Source organism: Ovis aries, chromosome 1 (assembly GCF_016772045.2).
Source record: "Ovis aries strain OAR_USU_Benz2616 breed Rambouillet chromosome 1, ARS-UI_Ramb_v3.0, whole genome shotgun sequence".
NCBI lineage: Eukaryota > Metazoa > Chordata > Mammalia > Artiodactyla > Bovidae > Ovis > Ovis aries.
In genome coordinates this window covers 245,748,232-245,766,630 of record NC_056054.1, presented here as the reverse complement: position 1 = coordinate 245,766,630, position 18,399 = coordinate 245,748,232, and the positions used below count along the sequence as shown (strand labels likewise).

General features: G+C 37.7%; 1 protein-coding gene across 2 annotated transcripts in view; it reads right to left on the bottom strand.

Moving 5' to 3' along the window:
* The window catches only part of SLC9A9 (solute carrier family 9 member A9), a 652,914-nt gene that overhangs the window by 583,577 nt on the left and 50,938 nt on the right, over nt 1–18,399 (bottom strand). For both annotated transcript variants that reach the window (XM_004003282.5, XM_042235926.2), the window contains exons 3-4: nt 17,204–17,281; nt 15,645–15,721 (exon numbers count right to left, since the gene is read on the bottom strand). In XM_004003282.5, the coding sequence (XP_004003331.2) occupies nt 15,645–15,721; nt 17,204–17,281 (155 nt within the window). The remainder of the gene's footprint in view (nt 1–15,644; nt 15,722–17,203; nt 17,282–18,399) is intronic.

Sequence of the window (18,399 nt, the reverse complement as noted above, 5' to 3'; positions counted from 1 at the left end):
GTAGAAAGTATTAAAAAAAAATCTCAAAATATGTGCCCATATACCCCTTAACTCTCCTCCAGTTTCCAGTACTATAAGTCAATATTGATACATTAGTATTAAAGTCTAGTCTATAATAGATTTCATTCTTTTCATCCTTGAGGACTTTCTTCCTTAAGAACCCTAAGTTTCTACTGTATATTAGCAAAAGTTCAGCAAAAGTCTATTCTATAAATAAGAATATTTATAAAGTATTGTGCTAAACTTCTTAACATCCTAAGGAAAAATTAAAATTGTTTTAATAAAGAATATAAAAACAAATATATATTCTTGTGGTGAGAAAAATCTTTAAATGGGGGATTAGAGTAATGAATAAGTTTAATGTGTGTAGAGTGCATTTCAGTAGCTGGCACAAAGTACATATTCAGTGAGGTGCTCAAGTTGTATCTGATTCTCTCTAACCTTATGGACTATAACCGACCAGGCTCCTCTGTCCATGAGGATTCTCCAGGCAAAAATACTGGAATGGGTTGCAATGCACTTCTCCAGGGAATCTTCCCAACCCAGGGACAGAACTCGCTTAATACAAGCAGTTATCATCACTACAATTGATAGTTCTCATAGTTGTAAACCTTATTCAAAGAAGGGGACCAAATGATATGGTATCCTAGAGAAATTAAAAGAAAAGATTGAGTAATCCACTTCACGAAACACTAGAACAGAGGCTTCAAGAAAAATCCAGTCAAAAGCAGGTCAAATTCATATAGATGCTGAAATCACGTGGAGGAAGGAAGTGTAACCACAGGGCAAATAGTCAAGAATTGTGTCAAAATAAATCATAGGTACCCATCATCCAGTAGCAGTGACCTTCAAGTTTAAAATAGCTCATTGAAGCTAAAACAATGATGTCATCATTCATATTCATGATTCTGTTGATAATGTAGCTTGCCTATTGGAAACCTTTATAGGTACCTCTCACACAGTGAGACTTAGTAAGTAAGGATGAGATAGAGCAATAAAGCATCTCAGAACTGTAGTTAAGATTGACTTCTATTCCTTTTATTGGAGCCATTTCATTTTAATGACATCAGAGGGTAATTGCTAAATCAGCTTGAGTACCTCCCACACTGAAACTCTTAGACCAGAACATTGAGCGTTTCTCACTGAAATGGCTCTGTGTGCCCAACTAACAGTAATCTACCAATTATACTCTACATACCACACATACAATATTTGCCCTGAACACGTACACTGACATAGATAGCTATATAAATTTTGAGGACATAAATTATGAAATTAAAATTAATTTGCTTTAGTTTCAATGACACCTGGGTAAGATGGATTAAGCATAAGTTAAAATCATCTTGATTCCTATAGCCTATTCTTACTAAATCCCTAAGATATTAAATCTCACTACTGGTTTGGAAGTGAGGTATAACAAATTTACTCAGGGCTGTCATTAATATTGGGCTTCCCTGGTGGGTCAACTGGTAAAGAATCCACCCGCAGTGTAGGAGATCTGGGTTCAATCCCAGGTTGGGAAGATCCCCTGGAGAAGGGAATGCCACTCCAGTATTCTGGCCTGGAGAATTCCATGGACTGTATAGTCCATGGAGTCACAAAGAGTCGGACACGACTGGGCAACTTTCACATTACTTCATTAATATACGTACAGATTGAAAGTCAAAGTATTAGTTGCTCAGTCATCTTTGACTCTTTCCAAGCCCATGGACTATAGCCCGCCAGATTCCTCTATCCATGGAATTCTCCAAGCAAGAATACCGGAGTGGGTTGCCATTCCCTTCTCCAGGGGATCTCCCCAACCCAGGGATCGAACTTGTATCTCCAGCATTGCAAGCATATTCTTTACTGTCTGAGCCACCAGGGAAGCTCAATATATAGATTATGATTCAGAAAGTCTGGCATGAGGCCCCAGACTCTGCATTTCTAACAAGCTCCAGGTGCTACTGCAGGTTCAAAGATGAAACTTAAGTTACAAGGATGAGTTTAGCATACAAGCACTGGAGTCAGTCACACCTTGGAACAGTTACTTAAGCTATGTGAGCTGCAAGCTTCTCACTTACAAAAAGGGAACAATAGGAATTAACCATCTCTGCTATTTGCTGTGAAGATTAAATGAGATAATAAATGCAGAATGGTCAGTTCAAGGTCAGAAACAACAACAGAAAATGCACCAAAAGCTATCTTTTGTTGTAACTTCTGTCATTTCTATGACTCCTTTGTCAGCCAAACGATATACATTTTTCAAATCTTTTCATTAATTTACTTGGCAATATAGTTATTGACTTTTACTAAAAGTAAGGGCATAATAACCAAGAGTTTAATTCTACCAGGGAACATAAAATAAGGTTGGAAGGGGATAGCACTCATTTGGACATGAGGTACAAATTGTGTTAGGTTTGACAAGTTCAGAGTGAGCTTAAGGTTGAAGCCAGAAAATTGACAGTTACCACGATGGCCGTTATGTCTCTAAATCTGGCAATAGCCATGTACTATCAATTTCATCTCCCAAGCAGCTCTCACATCCAACCAAGTAGTCTCCAGGTTTAAAGTAGCATCACCTCCTAACTGTCCTCCTGCTTCCCATCTTGACCTTCTCTCACCCATTTTCATATTCCAGTTTGAGTGAAAATATACAAGGGCATATCTCCTGTAGTTCTCTACAGCCTATAGAGTTATGTCCAACCTCCAGAACAAGGTCTCAAGTCCCTGTGATAAATTCCCTGTTTATCTCCTACTGCTTCCTATCCATACTCTGGCCTCCCACATAACATCCTCTCTGCCTGGCATGCCTTCTCCCAGATCTTTTCCTGGTTTCCTCTGGGATAAATGTAAGATCTCAGGTTATAGGTCATTTTTCCAAAAGCCTCTCTTGGTCCCCTTAGTGGGCTCCCACAGCCCCCTTACCTCTCACATCACAGTCATATCACTCCTGACCCAACGCTCAAGCAGATCCTCCAAGTCTCTGATCTCTTTGCACCCTTCACTTCTCCTTGCTCACACACATGGCAGTTGTGCTCTTCCATGTGTGTGTGACTCTCTCATGAATGTCTGCCTCCCTCACAGACTGTTAGCTCCAGGCCAGCTGGGACCAGGCCATTTTCTTGCTCATCAAGACTGCTAAACTGTAACACTAAGAAAATAAAATGTTGAAAATAAAACAATTTATAATATTCCTAGGAATACATTTTGTAAAATTTATGCAAGACTCTTATTGGAAGACTTAAAAAAGAAAACCTAAGTAAAAAGAGATCAAAATTTAAGAATAGAGAAACAGATAACAAATACATCAATTTTTATAGATCTAAACTGATCTATAGATTTGATATAATTCTAATCAAAATGTTGATACAGTGAGTCAAAGAATTTGATGAGATGGTTCTAAAATGTTTACAGTAAAAAAGATCCAAATAGCTATCACAACACTGCGGAAGAATATTGCAGGGTGTGTGTGGTGGGGAGTGGGGCAGATTATTCCTATTAAATATCAAGAGTTAATTAGTAGAAGGCAGTGATAATTAAAATAGTGTGATATTGTCACAGGGCTGGACAAATTGATCATGAAGTCTGACAAGACTAAGCTTTGGTGAGCGTGTTGTGCAATGGAAACATTTATACCATCTGGTAGGAATCAGTTCAGTTTAATTCAGTCACTCAGTCATGTCCGACCCTTTGTGACCCCATGGACTGACTGCAGCAAGCCAGGTTTCCCTGTCCATCACCAACTCCTGGAGCTTACTCAAACTCATGTCCATCGAGTCGGTGATGTCATCCAACCATCTCATCCTCGGTCATCCCTTCTCCTCCCACCTTCAATCTTTCCCAGTATCAGGGTCTTTTCAATGAGTCAGTTCTTTGTATCAGGTAGCCAAAGGATTGGAGTTTCAGCTTCAGCATCAGTCCTTCCAATGAATATTCAGAACTGATTTCCTTTAGAATGGACTGGTTGGATCCTTGCAGTCCAAGGGACTCTCAAGAGTCTTCTCTAACACCACAGTTCAAAAGCATCAATTCTTCAGTGCTCAGCTTTCTTTATAGTCCAACTCTCACATCCATACATGACCACTGGAAAAAAACATAACTTTAACTAGATGCACCTTTATTGGCAAAGTAATGTCTCTGCTTTTTAATATGTTGTCTACGTTGTTCACAGCTTTCCTTCCAAGCGTCTTTTAATTCATGGTTGCAGTCACCATCTGCAGAGATTTTTGAGTGCAAGAAAATAAAGTCTCTCACTGTTTCCATTGTTTCCCCATCTATTTGCCATGAAGTAATGGGACCAGCTGGAGTAGGAATACTACTTTGGAAAAAGAATTTGGTATTGCCCATATCACTCGAAGTTCATTGTTTAAAGAGTCTTTTACAAGGGCCCCAGGTGATTTGTATAGGAGAAGGCAATGGCACCCCACTCCAGTGCTCTTGCCTGGAAAATCCCATGGATGGAGGAGCCTCGTAGGCTGCAGTCCATGGGGTCGCTAGGAGTCGGACATGACTGAGCAACTTCCCTTTCACTTTTCACTTTCATGCATTGGAGAAGGAAATGGCAACCCACTCCAGTGCTCTTGCCTGGAGAATCCCGGGGTCGGGGGAGCCTGGTGGGCTTCTGTCTATGGGGTCGCACAGAGTCAGACATGACTGAAGTGACTTAGCAGCAGGTGATTTGTATAAGAACACTCATAGATGAAAGTAACTCCATTAATAAGAGAATAAGTAAAGCATGAAATATTCCCACTTTTGCATATTACCAATGACAGTGAATGAACTACAGCTGAAAACCATAACATGGATGAATCTTAGAAAAATCATGAGTGGGCAAAAAAAGAAGAAATGGCTTGATGACATAAAGTATGATACAGTTCTCATAAATTTTGAAAGCATATAGAAAAACTATAAATAAAAATTCAGTATAAGATTTACCTCTGGGGATGCGGGGAAAGGACCATGGGGAGGAGCACGTAGGAAAGTTGGACAGTTTTGGCAATGGAGCTTATAGTCAGTAAAGAATTCATGCGTTTTCATTTTAAGGTAATTTTCAAGGCCTTGAAAAAGTGCAATGAAGGCCATGTGGTATAACTCCTTGACCTATTTTTTCTTAAGCTGTTCAAGAAAAATGAATAAGCTGCCAAGATGGAGCTTTAGTCATCTCCAAAGCTCCACCCTTTCCCAAAGCACCATGACCAGCCAGACAAACATGGATACAAACCAGGCTTGACATGACAGCCTTTCACAAGGATGTGCAGTCATGAGAGAAACCGCCTCAGCAGAGACTGCCGCCTTTGCAGATAACACGGCCACATCTTTGCCTCCACATTTTCTGCATCACTTGTGGGAAAAGGAGAAACTGAAATTCTCAAGTTAAATAATAATTTTCCATACTTCCCCACTCTAGCTGAGGAAAGCTCAATTTTCCATGAATGCCATTTTTTTGGTATCCTAAAATCTTAGTGAGCCATGTTCTTTGCTTTATTTTCTTTGAACTTTATGTATATTTTTCCATAGACATTTTATGCACAAACCAAGAACATTATAAGATGCTTCTTCGTAAGTCACTCAGATCATCAGGGTACATATTCATTGCTACTGGTTTCAGGCTATCAGGAAGCCTAACAGAGGAGGCTGATGAGTTAACCCTTGTAAGGTCAACTCAATTCACCACCATGTTTTCATTTCATAGCCATAGGTTTCATAACAAATTTTCAGTCCCATTTTTTAAACTTTTTTTATTTTGTATTGTGGTATAGCCAGTTAACAATGTGATAGTTTCAGGTAAATAGCAATGGGTTGAGCCCCATTTTTTAATACAAGCTCTTATCTTGAAGATATTTTAGAGCTCCTTCCTGTGGCAGATTATTCACAAAAATGACCACAATAATTTTCCCATCCTTGTGTATAATATCCCTTTGTAATGTGACTTTATCACATATTGCATCAAGAGCCTACTTCCCCTTGCTTTGAATCTTGGCTGCTCTTATAATAATTTGACCAAGATGAAGGACTTCTGGTCTTGAGCCTTAAGAGTCTTACACTTCAGTTCCTGCCATCTTGGAATACTGCCCTGAGACCACCATGGGAAAAAGCCATGGCTAGCCTACTGGGAGGCAGACATTAGACCACCCTTTCCCTGTCAAATCCCAGATGACTGGTCACATGAATGACCTCAGATGAGTATCTGAGAACTGCCCAACCGATTCCAACCTAAATGGCTGAGCCACGTAACTATGAACTAATGGGCTTCCCCAGTGGGTCAGTGGTAAAAGAATCCACCTGCACTGCAGGAGATGTGGGTTCAATCCCTGGGTTGGGAAGATCCTGTGGAGGAGGAAATGGCAACACTCTCCAGTATTCTTGTCTGGAAAATCCTTGGACAGAGGAGCCTGGTGGGATATGGTCCATGGCGTCAGAAAGAGCTGGATGCAACTGCAGTGACTGAGCACGCATACAGAGAAGAGTTGCTGTCTTAAGCCACTAAGTTTGGAGAGTGGTTTGTTGTATAAGCAATAGGTAACTGATACAGTTCCCTTAGCTTTTTGTTTTTTTTTTAACCTTTTTCTGCATGTGATGTGGAGTATGTGTATGTGTGCCTCATTTACGGTAGCTCTTCCATCAGATTTTGGTCAAATTGAAAAAAATGTTTGACATTGTACCTGAGGGTCCTGGAGATGAAGATAAACTAGATAATTCAAAGAATTAAATATTTCATTTAAAAGGAATCCCATAGTTAGGATCTTTAGAATGAGTTATTTAATAATGAGACTTATCAGGTAAATTCTTTTTCAGAATAGAGTATGTTTGAATTATTTTTATACTTTCTTATTATAAGACATTTCTCTTCTTTCATGTCAACAGTCTCACATATCTTTCTGTTCCTTCCACATGACTTTCCACATTTCTCTTCCTTTTGGAATCTATTTATTCTCTCTGTCCTGTGCTGTCATTCTTATTGCCCACAACTTCAGGTTTGTGATAGAAGGATTAAATGGACTAATGCATATGGCTATAAGACATCACCTTCTATACCTCCAAACTACATCTCTGATTTCTCCAGAGTCCCCTCTATTCTGCCTTGTGTTTCTTTTCCTAATAAATTTCACTATTCTCTTTGCTCCCAGAAATACAGCCCATGCCTGCTGTGATATAGATATGAGAAACCACACTGCTAAGCAGCTCAGGCTGTACTTGACAGATTAGAGATTTTTTTTTTTTCTTATTTGGCTGTGTCAGGGCAGCAGCATTATTTATTTTTCTCTCCGACAGCAGTGACAGCTATTACTGTACCAGTTCCACATCCAGAGAGTAAATGAACGCACTGAAAAGGCATGGGGCCTCCTAGTCACACTCACCACAGCCTCCTGAGCTCTGCTGGGCTGCAGCTTCCTGAAAATGGAGTCTCAGAGAGCAGCAGCCCAGAGTCTCGGGGGACAGTGAGAAAAACATGGTTGGGAAGGAGGGGGAGAGAGCAGGGAGAAACAAGAGAGAAGGTGGAGATAGATAAGACAGAGGGAAAATAGAGAGCTTTGTAGTTGGTAAGAATTAACCAGGGGATACTGGCAAATACACTCTTGGCACCTCTGCATCTCTGCTAGTGCCTGCCAACCAGAGTTCTTCTTATTAAAACACACACAAGGAGGAACAATAGAAGAATCAGAGTTTCCCAGAAATGAAGTGAGCAGTGTAATCAAGCTGCTTATATTCATAAACCTATTAGATAGCCCCTTCAACTTGTTTTCCCTTTTATTTCCTTTTCAATACAATTGACACATGCAGGAGAATATATAGAAGATATATGCAAATTACAAATTATAATAGTATACTGACTACTGAGAAACCCACTTCAAGCCATGAGACAGAATATTACCAATAACTTATTTCCTCTGTGTGTTTCTTTCCATCCCATGCTCTTCCCTCTTCCCCAGAAATCACCACTTTGCTGAATTTTGTGATCTTAATTCCCTATCTGCTACAGATACACATATATGCATTCTCACCTATATGCATGTATGCTTATAAAATATTGTTTAATCTTGGTCATTTTGGTCACTTATGAACTTTATAGAAAGGTAACATGGGACTTGATTTATTGATCTTACATTGTTTTCAAGGTTCACCTACATGGGCATCATCAGTTTTATTTATTTCATTGTTTTCAGTGCTGTATAATATTATATATATATACATTTATTCTCCTTTTTTCATGAAATATGAGTTGTCTACAAGTATTTGCTATTATGAATAATGTTGATACAAACATTTTTATACATGGTGAATGTGTACAAGAGGGTCCCTAAGGAAAATACCCAGAAATATAAGATATACAAATGTGTACAAAGTATGTAAGAATGTATTTATGAATTTTAAAATTATTTACTCATAAATGTAAACATTGGAACACATTTATGTTCTACAGTAAAGAAATAATAATAGACAAGGTACTCATGAAGAAGGGTACCCATTTAAGATATAAAGACTAATTATTAAGTCATCATAATTAGGACAGTGTGGTACTGGTGCAGGGATAGATTAGAGATCAATTAGAAAGAATTAATGGCCCCTAACAGAAACCACAACACATAGTACAGGAGGCACTGTAGATCTTGGGGGAAAGTGGGACAGGACAATAAATGAATAATTAGTTAGAATAATTAGTTGTCACTTTGAGAAAGAAAAATTAATTAGATGTCTACTGCATATTCCACACAAAAATCTATTTCAGAAAAAAATCTATTTTCAGAAAATGGACTTACTGCACAAGGTAAAGCTTTAATACACTTTAGAAGAAAATATCTTTCTGATTTGGGGGCAAGGAAGGATTTAGTCAATAAAATTTTAAAATGCTAGCCGTAAAAGAAAAAAAATATAAGTTTAACTATATTAAAATTTTAAAATTCTGTTTATTAAGAGAATCATGAAAAAAGTAAAAGCAAAAGACACAAACTGGAAGAAAATGTTTGTGGCATCTGTAACTAAGTATAGATTACCATGTAGAATATATAAAGAAATTATGCAAAATAATGAAAATATAAAACAACAATAAAAATATGATAAAACAACTCATTAGAAAAATGGATAAAAAATTTGGTCAGGTAGCATATGAAAATATAATCTATTTCATTAACAATCAGGAAAATAAAAGTAAAAACTACAGTAGAATTTTATATCGTTGCTATTAAATTGCCAAAAATTATAAGGAACAATTGCTTTGGAGATGATTTTTCATTTGTAAAAACAAATATCATTTTGTAGACCCTACCACCGGCCCTTCCAGTCTTAGGCATGGATACAGAATGGCCACCAAGTCTGGGAACACAGGCAAATACCTAATAGTTGGTTTATTGTTATTACTCTATGCTGCTACTGCTGCTAAGTAACTTCAGTTGTGTCTGACTCTGTGGGACCCCATAGACGGCAGCCCACCAGACTCCCACGTCCCTGGGATTCTCCAGGCAAGAACACTGCAGTAGGTTGCCATTTCCTTCTCCAATGCATGAAAGTGAAAAGTGAAAGTGAAGTCGCTCAGTCGTGTCTGACTCTTAGCGACCCCACGGACTGCAGCCTTCCAGGCTCCTCCGCCCATGGGATTTTCCAGGCAAGAGTACTGGAGTGGGGTGCCATTGCCTTCTCTTATTACTCTGTAGTACAGATAAAATACTCTATAGTACAGATAAAATAATAGCACGCATATTTTTGGACTTTAGAGCTACCCTGAATGCAGTCTAGAGAATTCTTCAGTTCTAATTAAATATGGAGATGTGTAAAATCCTTCCTTTCCCAGCTTTCTCTTTGCTTAGGTTCTTGAAAAACATGTTTTTTGGGAACTGCAACTCCCTAGCAAAGCTGATGAAACAGTGAAATCTATATAGTCTCTCTCTCATAAAAAATTCATGGATGATTTAAGGGGGTTGACTGCCTTGCTGAAGTCCTTCTATGCACATCTAATGGTCTGTGTTTCCTGGATTAAGAACTGGATTAGTAACTAAGAACTGCTCTAAATCATTCTCTTTATAGTGTTAGAGCTTAAGGCACTGACATATTGGCTCCCATCCATGAACTATACTTCAAGTTTTGATTCTAGACTGTTGTTCCTTCTTCTAGGTTTAGGAGTCAGCCTTTTGAGACTGCTGAACATCAACAAACCTTATCCCTTTCAAGGACAGAGAAACACTGATTCCAGAACTAGCTCCATGGGTGCTCAGGCCTACAGGCCCCAGCTCAGCGGGCACGATCACACAAGAGGGTAGTGTCAGGTACGCTTCTGTGGTGTATTAGAGAGTCCAGCAGGTAAAACAACATTCCTGAAGAATGTTGACATGAATAATATAAAAACCTCACACCTGAATCCAGGTTTTCCAGAGTGAGTTACTCCAAATCCAGCAATTCTAAGGAAGTAAAATGAAGTCATACCATCCCTCCATCTCCAGTAAGAAAGGACAGGTTCAATTTCTACACTGCAGTTATATTCATAGCTCATTATCAAACATTCATATTTTTCATAATTGCTAGGATGGGATGGTGGGATGGCATCACTGCCTCATGGACATGAGTTCGAGCAACTCTGGGAGACAGTGAAGGACAGGGAAGCCTGGTATGCTGCAGTTCATGGGGTTGCAAAGAGTCAGACATGACTGAGTGACTAAAGAGCAACAATGATAGATGTGAAAATATGAAATTACTGAGGGCTTGGTTTGTCTTGCATATATAATTATTAATTGCAAAACACTATAGGAAATATAATGCATCATCTTAGGAGGAGGACAAAGAGACTCTAAGAGTATTGTTCTCAAGTCAGACAGGCTGTGCCATTTATTACCGTTTACTTACTGTGTAACCTTGAGTAAGTCTCAACTTCAGCATCCTTGCATGTAAAAGAAAGATGATAATAGTACCTGTCTCATAGGGGCACTATGAGAATAAGATGAGATAATACTTGTAAAAAGCATAGGTCAATGTCTGGCACATGGAATGCAATTTAAAAAGCGAGCTTTTCTTAAAATTAACAGCCCATTCTTTATCATTTAGATCTATACCCCCTTTTTCAAAAAATTTTTTTAAACTGTGGTATTTGTTTTAATTTGTCCTTAACAGAGAAGCGGAAAGGATATCATTTTCAGTTCTCTTAAAGAAGTGTTTCACGGACACTGATCAGTTCTTAGGACAAAAATGTACGCGATGCCAGTAAACAGTAGGTAGATTGGCATTGTGATGACCCACCTATGGGACCATGAAAGTAGAGACACTGAGTCAATAGTAAAGGAAGAGCTCTCAGAGATGGAGGAAATGAAGAGCAAAATAATTCAAATACGTGGATTGTATTTAAAAGCAGAGACATATTTTAAATATTTCTTAAGTGGTAAAATGGGGGAGACAACTAGCAAAGATGAACAAGTTAATCTTAAAAAAATGTTTAAAGATTTCTTCGACTTTATTTCCGGGGGGATATTGTTAAGCTTCCCCATGTACATTGAAAGATGACTTACCTCTAATTTTTTAAATGAAATGAAGTTAATAAAACTTAAGAACTTTTTCATTTACTGGACCCAACAATCTCAAATCCTATAGAACACCTGAGTCCAGCTCTAGCGCTAACCTATAGTTTGATCACAGGGTTTACTAGCAGAAGATCATGGCCCACAAGCTGAGTTTTCACGTATATTCCATGATCACTCTACATGATCTTCACATCCTCATGCATTTCTGATCCTGAGATTCACGGGCATCTGTCAGCTGACTCTCCAGCACTCCAGTTCCCGCATTCTCTTACATCACTCTGTGAGACTGACTCTCCAACACGGAAAATTGCACAATATTCTTAATACCCACCAGGACTAATACACTTGATAGTATGTAAAATCCAACTTCTTCATCCCTCTTCACAAAATCACTACCCAGGATCTACCCGCTTTTTAAAATTATTCTCAACCTCCATTCTAACTGATTGTCCTCAGTCCCTCCTCTGGCCTATTTTATCCAAAGATGAATATATCTGCATAAACTCATGTATTCCTTCTTCCCCGTAAAAACGTGGATTTCTTTTTAGATGGGATTCCTGATAAAAATCTCTCATGTCTATGAGAACTTTTAAAGGGATAAATAAAGAAACATGTGGCATGTTAGTAAATATTTATTCTACCATTTTATTTTTTAGTTTAATATTTTAAATGTTTTTGTGCTAATAAAAATATAAGTAAAGCAATTTTTTGGCATGAAGAATATGACTCAGAAGCCAAACTATTTGGTTACTAATATCAGCCCTACTACTTACACTGTGCTATTCTCTCTGAACCTCAGCTGTCTCAACTGTTAAATGAGGTTAATAATAGTATCTACTTAATAGGATTATTTGGAGGATTAAATGAAATAATCCATGTAAAGCACTTTTTAAAAGGGCATGGTACATATCAAGCTTTCAATAAATGTTTGTTGTATTGTTCTTGTCACTATTAATTTATCAGAAGAATAGAACTGGTTGTTTTCTAAGATTTAAGTTTAAATTTGAGTGATTCACAAAAGGGGAGTTACCAAATTATGAAAGTATCATTTTGGTCTGAATTTAAGTGTGTGCCTTTCCTTCACTGGACTGCCCTGGTGGCTCAGTTGGCAAAGAATCCGCCTGCAGTGCAGGAGACCACCTGTAATACAGTAGACTTGGGTTCAGTCCCTGGGTTGGGAAGATCCCCTAAAGAAGGAAATGGGGGATTTCTTTATCTAAGAGACCCATATTGTTTGTCATGGGATTTATTATGTAATTTAGTTGCTTTAAGCATAAATGAAATTTATCTTAGGTGCTGCTTATGGACTGTTTTGAGCATACCTATAAATTAAGCTGGAGCTTGCCAGGTGGCTCAGTTTTAAAGAATGTGCTTGCCAATGCAGGAGATGTGAGTTTGATCCCTGGGTCAGAAAGTTCCCCTGGAGAAGGAAATGGCAACCCACTCCAGTATTCTTGCCTAGATAACCCCATGGATAGAGGAGCCTGGTGGGCTACAGTCCATATGGTCACAAGAGTTGGACATAACTTAATGACTAAACCACCACTAACTTCACTTCAAAATTTTTGAAATTGTATCTGGAGAGCAGCATAAAGCAATGATTGATTTTCATCATACAGTTCCCTAAGCAATTGAACCTGCCAATGTTCTTCCTCTATTTCTGCCCACAGCATAAGTGTGGAGTCACCCATCATTTCCCAGGGATTGAATCCAACGGATATCTACGTCTGTCCCACTTGACCACTCCTGTGTTAGACACTTCCACCCTCCATCTACCTTTTTCTTTGTTTTCCAGACACATTCCCTGCTGGTTTGCTTCCTGTTTATTTGGCCCAGTACTTCTTAGTCTTCTGTGGGCACCTCTCCCCTTCTTCAGATGGTGCTGTTGCCCAGATACCTACCTTTCTCACTCCACATACTTGCTCTACATGACCTCATTCTCTCAGAATTTCAACAAACTGATGACTCGATATCCTTCTTTACTGCCATTGCCTGATACTAAGCCCTCATCATTTCCAACCTAGCTTGGAAATTGTCTCAAGAAATAGTCCCCTTGCTGCCTTTTTCTTACTTCACATGGCCACCAAAATGACCTTCCAAAGTGTAAATCTGATCTTGTCACTCTCGAGTTAAAGCTCTTTAAGGGTTTCCCTTCCTTGCATAAGATCCTAAAATCTTTAATTTATCTATCCCTTCCAAATTTTAATCTAATCCACATTAGGAAGGCACCCTGTAAGTTTTTGTTGTTCAAGCAAAGAACATGGTTCTAAAGGTTTTTCCAGGGCTGCACATCTTACTCAAATCACTTTCCATTATAAATGGTTAACTGCAGCCTCCAAAATCAATTAGAAGAGTTTCTCAGCTCCAATAAATACATATTACTGGATCTCTTAAACTGAAATTTTTAAGAACAAGTCAATTACATACAATGCATGCATGTTAGTATACGCACATACACACACACACACTATATATTGTGCTTTAAAAAATAGATGTATAGAGTTTTAATAATAGCAAAAGCATGTTATGTAAATATATAAACAAGTATACTTGAAGTTAGTTATGCAAGGAAACAGAGTAATAATGAAACTGCTTATGCCATAATTTGATAATACTGTCTACAAGTTTAGAATTTAGATCTATTATAAATTTCAGATTTCCATATTATAGAATTGCTAAAAATCAATGTTTGCTATAAACTGGTAAGTATCTGTTGAAAGTTCATACATCTCAGAGTCTTGAGTCAATGTATAGGAACAATGATTAGGGATGTGTAGGAATTAAAGATAAATTGTTAAATAAAGAGAGGGTGATAGCAAGAGCTGCTGGATCAAGAGCAGCAGTTTTTAATTTTGTCCTGACCAAGGTCCTACTTCTTATAGATGGTGAGACTGAAACAATTAATTAGCCTTTTAAGATGCTACATTTCTCATCTTCAGAAGGAAGAGTTTAATCACACAGATATCTGAGGCCCTTGCCAGCTTCAAAGTTTGAATATTTAGCTATGGCATACACACAGAACAGAAAAGCCCTCCCTTGAACAAGCTTCCAGAAAGATCCAATGCACTGTGACTCTCAATCACAAACAGTTGATAGACCCCTTAGTTGTCCAGACTTTATGAGGCTCCCCAGTCTATATCTCTGCAAGCCTCCAGCTTCAGTTGTTAAAATCTTCAGCTTCCTCACTAACTTAACCATGCTGGACATTTTCATATAATGTAGCTTGAGTTGTTCTAGGCTTGAACCAATAAAAATTTAAGAGCGATTTCAACATAACCCCCTCTACTCCCCATTTTCAGGTCCAAGTAATGATAGCTCCTTAGCCTTGCAGTGACACACACTAAACACTTCATAAGGAAAGGGCTGGCTGAGTGACTAATGTGTGCTTTTAGCCTCAGTTTCTTGTTTTAGGGATCTAACAGCTGTATGCAGTAAAATTTCAGGGTAGAACTGGCTGTATTAGACAATCTAAGACATCCACACCATCATAGTCAGAGCAGCTGGATATGTTTTCTACAGTGGAGATTTAATGTACTGGGTAGAATTAGAAGTGAATCGGATTGGCTTCACCATTTTGTGCCACATTCTGCTTTATGATGAGCTGCAAGCCAGAGTCTGGGGCTCACAGCATAACCAATAAAATATAATGAGAAAAAAACAGGTCTGCACTCTACAGCGTATCGACCAAAAAGCCATCCCAGCATTAAACAACTCTGCTGATATTTAAAAATGTCTGTCTCAGACTGCTCTCTTGTTAACTTTCCCTTAGAAAGAAAACCCCTGACATATATTACTATTGTACTCCTGTCAAATACATGTAAGATCCTGCAAAGAAGATGGAAAAAGAATACAGTGTGTGCTTATCTGCATTATTTAAGCCAAAAAACAGGCAATGTGCTTCACATAATTCAAACCAAATTAGCCACATTGTCTAAGTCAGAAGTTCAAAACTCAGAGAAAATCCAGCAATCTAATTCTAGTTTGCTTTGATTTGAAGTCTTGTGTTTCTCAGAAGACATGCAAGCCTTGGAACTGAGTCAGAAAAAAGTGTCAAGATGTGATATACTGAAAAAAAAAAAAATTCACCCACATAGTGTGAGGCCAGGAAATGTGAGATTGGCCCCACAGCCTTCTGGAACTTAAGCTCCAAATGTCACTTACCCTATGACGATGCAGGAGATGGCCGTTCCCAAGAAGGCATATGTTAAAATAGATCCCAAGTTTTGAAAAAAGTGTCTCTGTGGAGGAAAAGATAGATTTCATATAGTATATCAGATTTTTTCTTCTAAGCATAACAAGAAATAAAAACAAATGCATGTGTTTTCACAGCGTCTCCCTTTCCTCACTGTTAAGGCCGATTTTGTTTTTGGAGCCTCAGTTGCTGGCCTTATTGTACAAAGATAACTGATTTACACCGTAAAGGACAGAGGTTTCCAACAAATAGGGAAAAGATACATCTGGAAAGTGACAGGCCAGAACTGGCTGGCCCTGAGAGAGGAGGAAGGGATTGAGGCAATGGTCATGCAGGACTCTGGAATGATTAAAGGAAGACAGAGTTTTTAAGAAGTTTTGTTGTCACTGAAACCCCTTTAGCACTTAAAATATACTGTTCTAAAAGATTTAAGTTGCTGTTTGACTTTTATTGGATCTCTGATTTACTGTTTTTCTGAAAGTGATGAAACCGAACCTTAATCACCTACAACAGTTTATTTTAATGAATCACACAAAATGATGCTTAGTCTTGGGGCTGGGATGAAGAAGGATGAGCGGAATAAATCCAGCTTTCTAAATCTTTTCAAATGCTTGCTTGGAAAAACTCCCTTCCAGTTCTGTAAGCGGTAGCTAAGTAGCCAGAACTGACAGCAAGAGGGAGCCCAAAGTACACAAGAAAATCAAGTCTGTACTGAACAAGCAAAGGCTGCTAAAGCCCACAGGCCAAAGGGAGGAGAGCCCTAGGAATCTCTGGAGTCAGGGGTGGGCAGCAGGAAAGCAACCATATTAACTCTGCATCTCAAAACTCATTCAGGCTGGAGCCTCGATCTTTGGCCCTGGGGAGGCCAGCATGTAGACTTTGGTGTGAATTACTAATTTAGGAAATGTACATGTTCAGGCTACACATAAGTCATGTTTTGCAAGTGCAAAAAATGCGAGGGTGAACTTTCTCCCATAAACTCAATGTTAATTAACAGTAAACTCTTTGGTTATAATCATCTAGATTAATATTGCCCATTAGAAATATAATATAAACCATATATGTCATTTAAAATGACATATATAAAAAATAAAAAGACATATGTACTTTTCTAGCAGTCATATTAAAATAAGTTTTTAAAAAGTAAAATGAACATTGATAATATAATGTATTCAAAAATTATCATTTCTACATGAAATAAATATAAAATATTGTAGAAATAGTTTACATTCTTTTTTTATACTGAGCCTTTAAAACCCAGCACATATTGTACACTTAAAGCACATCTTCATTCAGACTAGTCAAGTTTCAAGGGCTGAATAGCTGCACGTGACTATCAATCAGTATACTGGACAGAGCAAGTTTAGAATTCTAAGCATGTCAGATTTGAATCTGTATCACATAATCTAAGATAATGATATTTTTACCAAATAGGTAAACAAGTAAAATAAAACGATGCTTTTTTTATTAGTGCTGGCAAGATTCTCTATTTAATGATAAAAGAAGAAAACAATCACTGTATATTTACCTTCTTTAGACTATATCCAGCATGAAATATAATTGGTGGCAGTAAAACATTGAAGAAGATTTCTGGATCAAATGTCATCTGCCAAAAAAGACAAATATGTAGTTAGGAAGATGCTCTTTTGGGCTAATAAAAATAAATTTTTAAAAAGTTATAGTTACCTTTGCTAAAGTTATATGAGACATAGCAACATGCTATTAAATCAATAGCGATGAAAATAAGAGAAAATGCAAACTTAGAAATTTATGATTGAGTGTAACTTATAAAGTAATATCTTAAAAGTAAAACTTATGTTCCATTCTGTAGCTAATATGAGCAACATAAAATCTGAATGAAACCTTTCTAGGCAAAGAAAATTTTTTGCTTTTATTTTGATCAGCTATTCATTCTTCATATTTTAAATGCTTTTATTCTATTTTATTTTTTTCTAGTTGAGGGGATTGGTAGTATTCAAACATTTTAGCTTCTGACAGGATTTATTTAAAATTTTCCCAAATCAAACATTTTTAGAAATTTAGTCTTAGTTTTCCCTACTTTATCCTATTCCAAAGTTCAAAATATTTTCCAGACTCTGGAAAACACATTTGAAAGAGAAACAGGATTTTTCTAGTATTTGTTTATTGGCTTTTACTTAAATGCTAAAATAAACTTGGCAAAAATTCCTTGGTGTGAAGTATGATGAAATGAGATGTAGAAATTCTTGAATCCAATACATGCTCTGTGCTGAGTAGTCTGAAAATGAAAACTAATTTAATCTTTAAAACCTTCCTTAGATTCATCTTCTTCTTCTCTACTTCTCTCACACTCCGTCTCTCACTCTCATACGCACGCACACACACACGCACACACATACACTGCCATTCAGTATTTCTCCACTAAGGCCTTCTTACCATTACAACACTCATCAAAACCTTTCAGACGTACAGGTCTCACAACTAGACTTTCTATACTTTTTTGCCTGAATTCTTACTCATTCTGAAGCTGATTCTCAAAAACTACTTCTCTCTGAAGCATGCTGATTTCCCCAGTCAAAACCGACTGTACTTTCTTCTGTGCTCTTTCAGCATTCTGTACCCTCCCTTGTAGCATATGTTTCCTAACATAGTTTATCAGTTTCTGTTTGACTGCTTTCTCCATTAGACTGGGAAGCCATCAAGGATCACAATGATACCTTGGTCAATTCTGTGTTGCTTTCATCC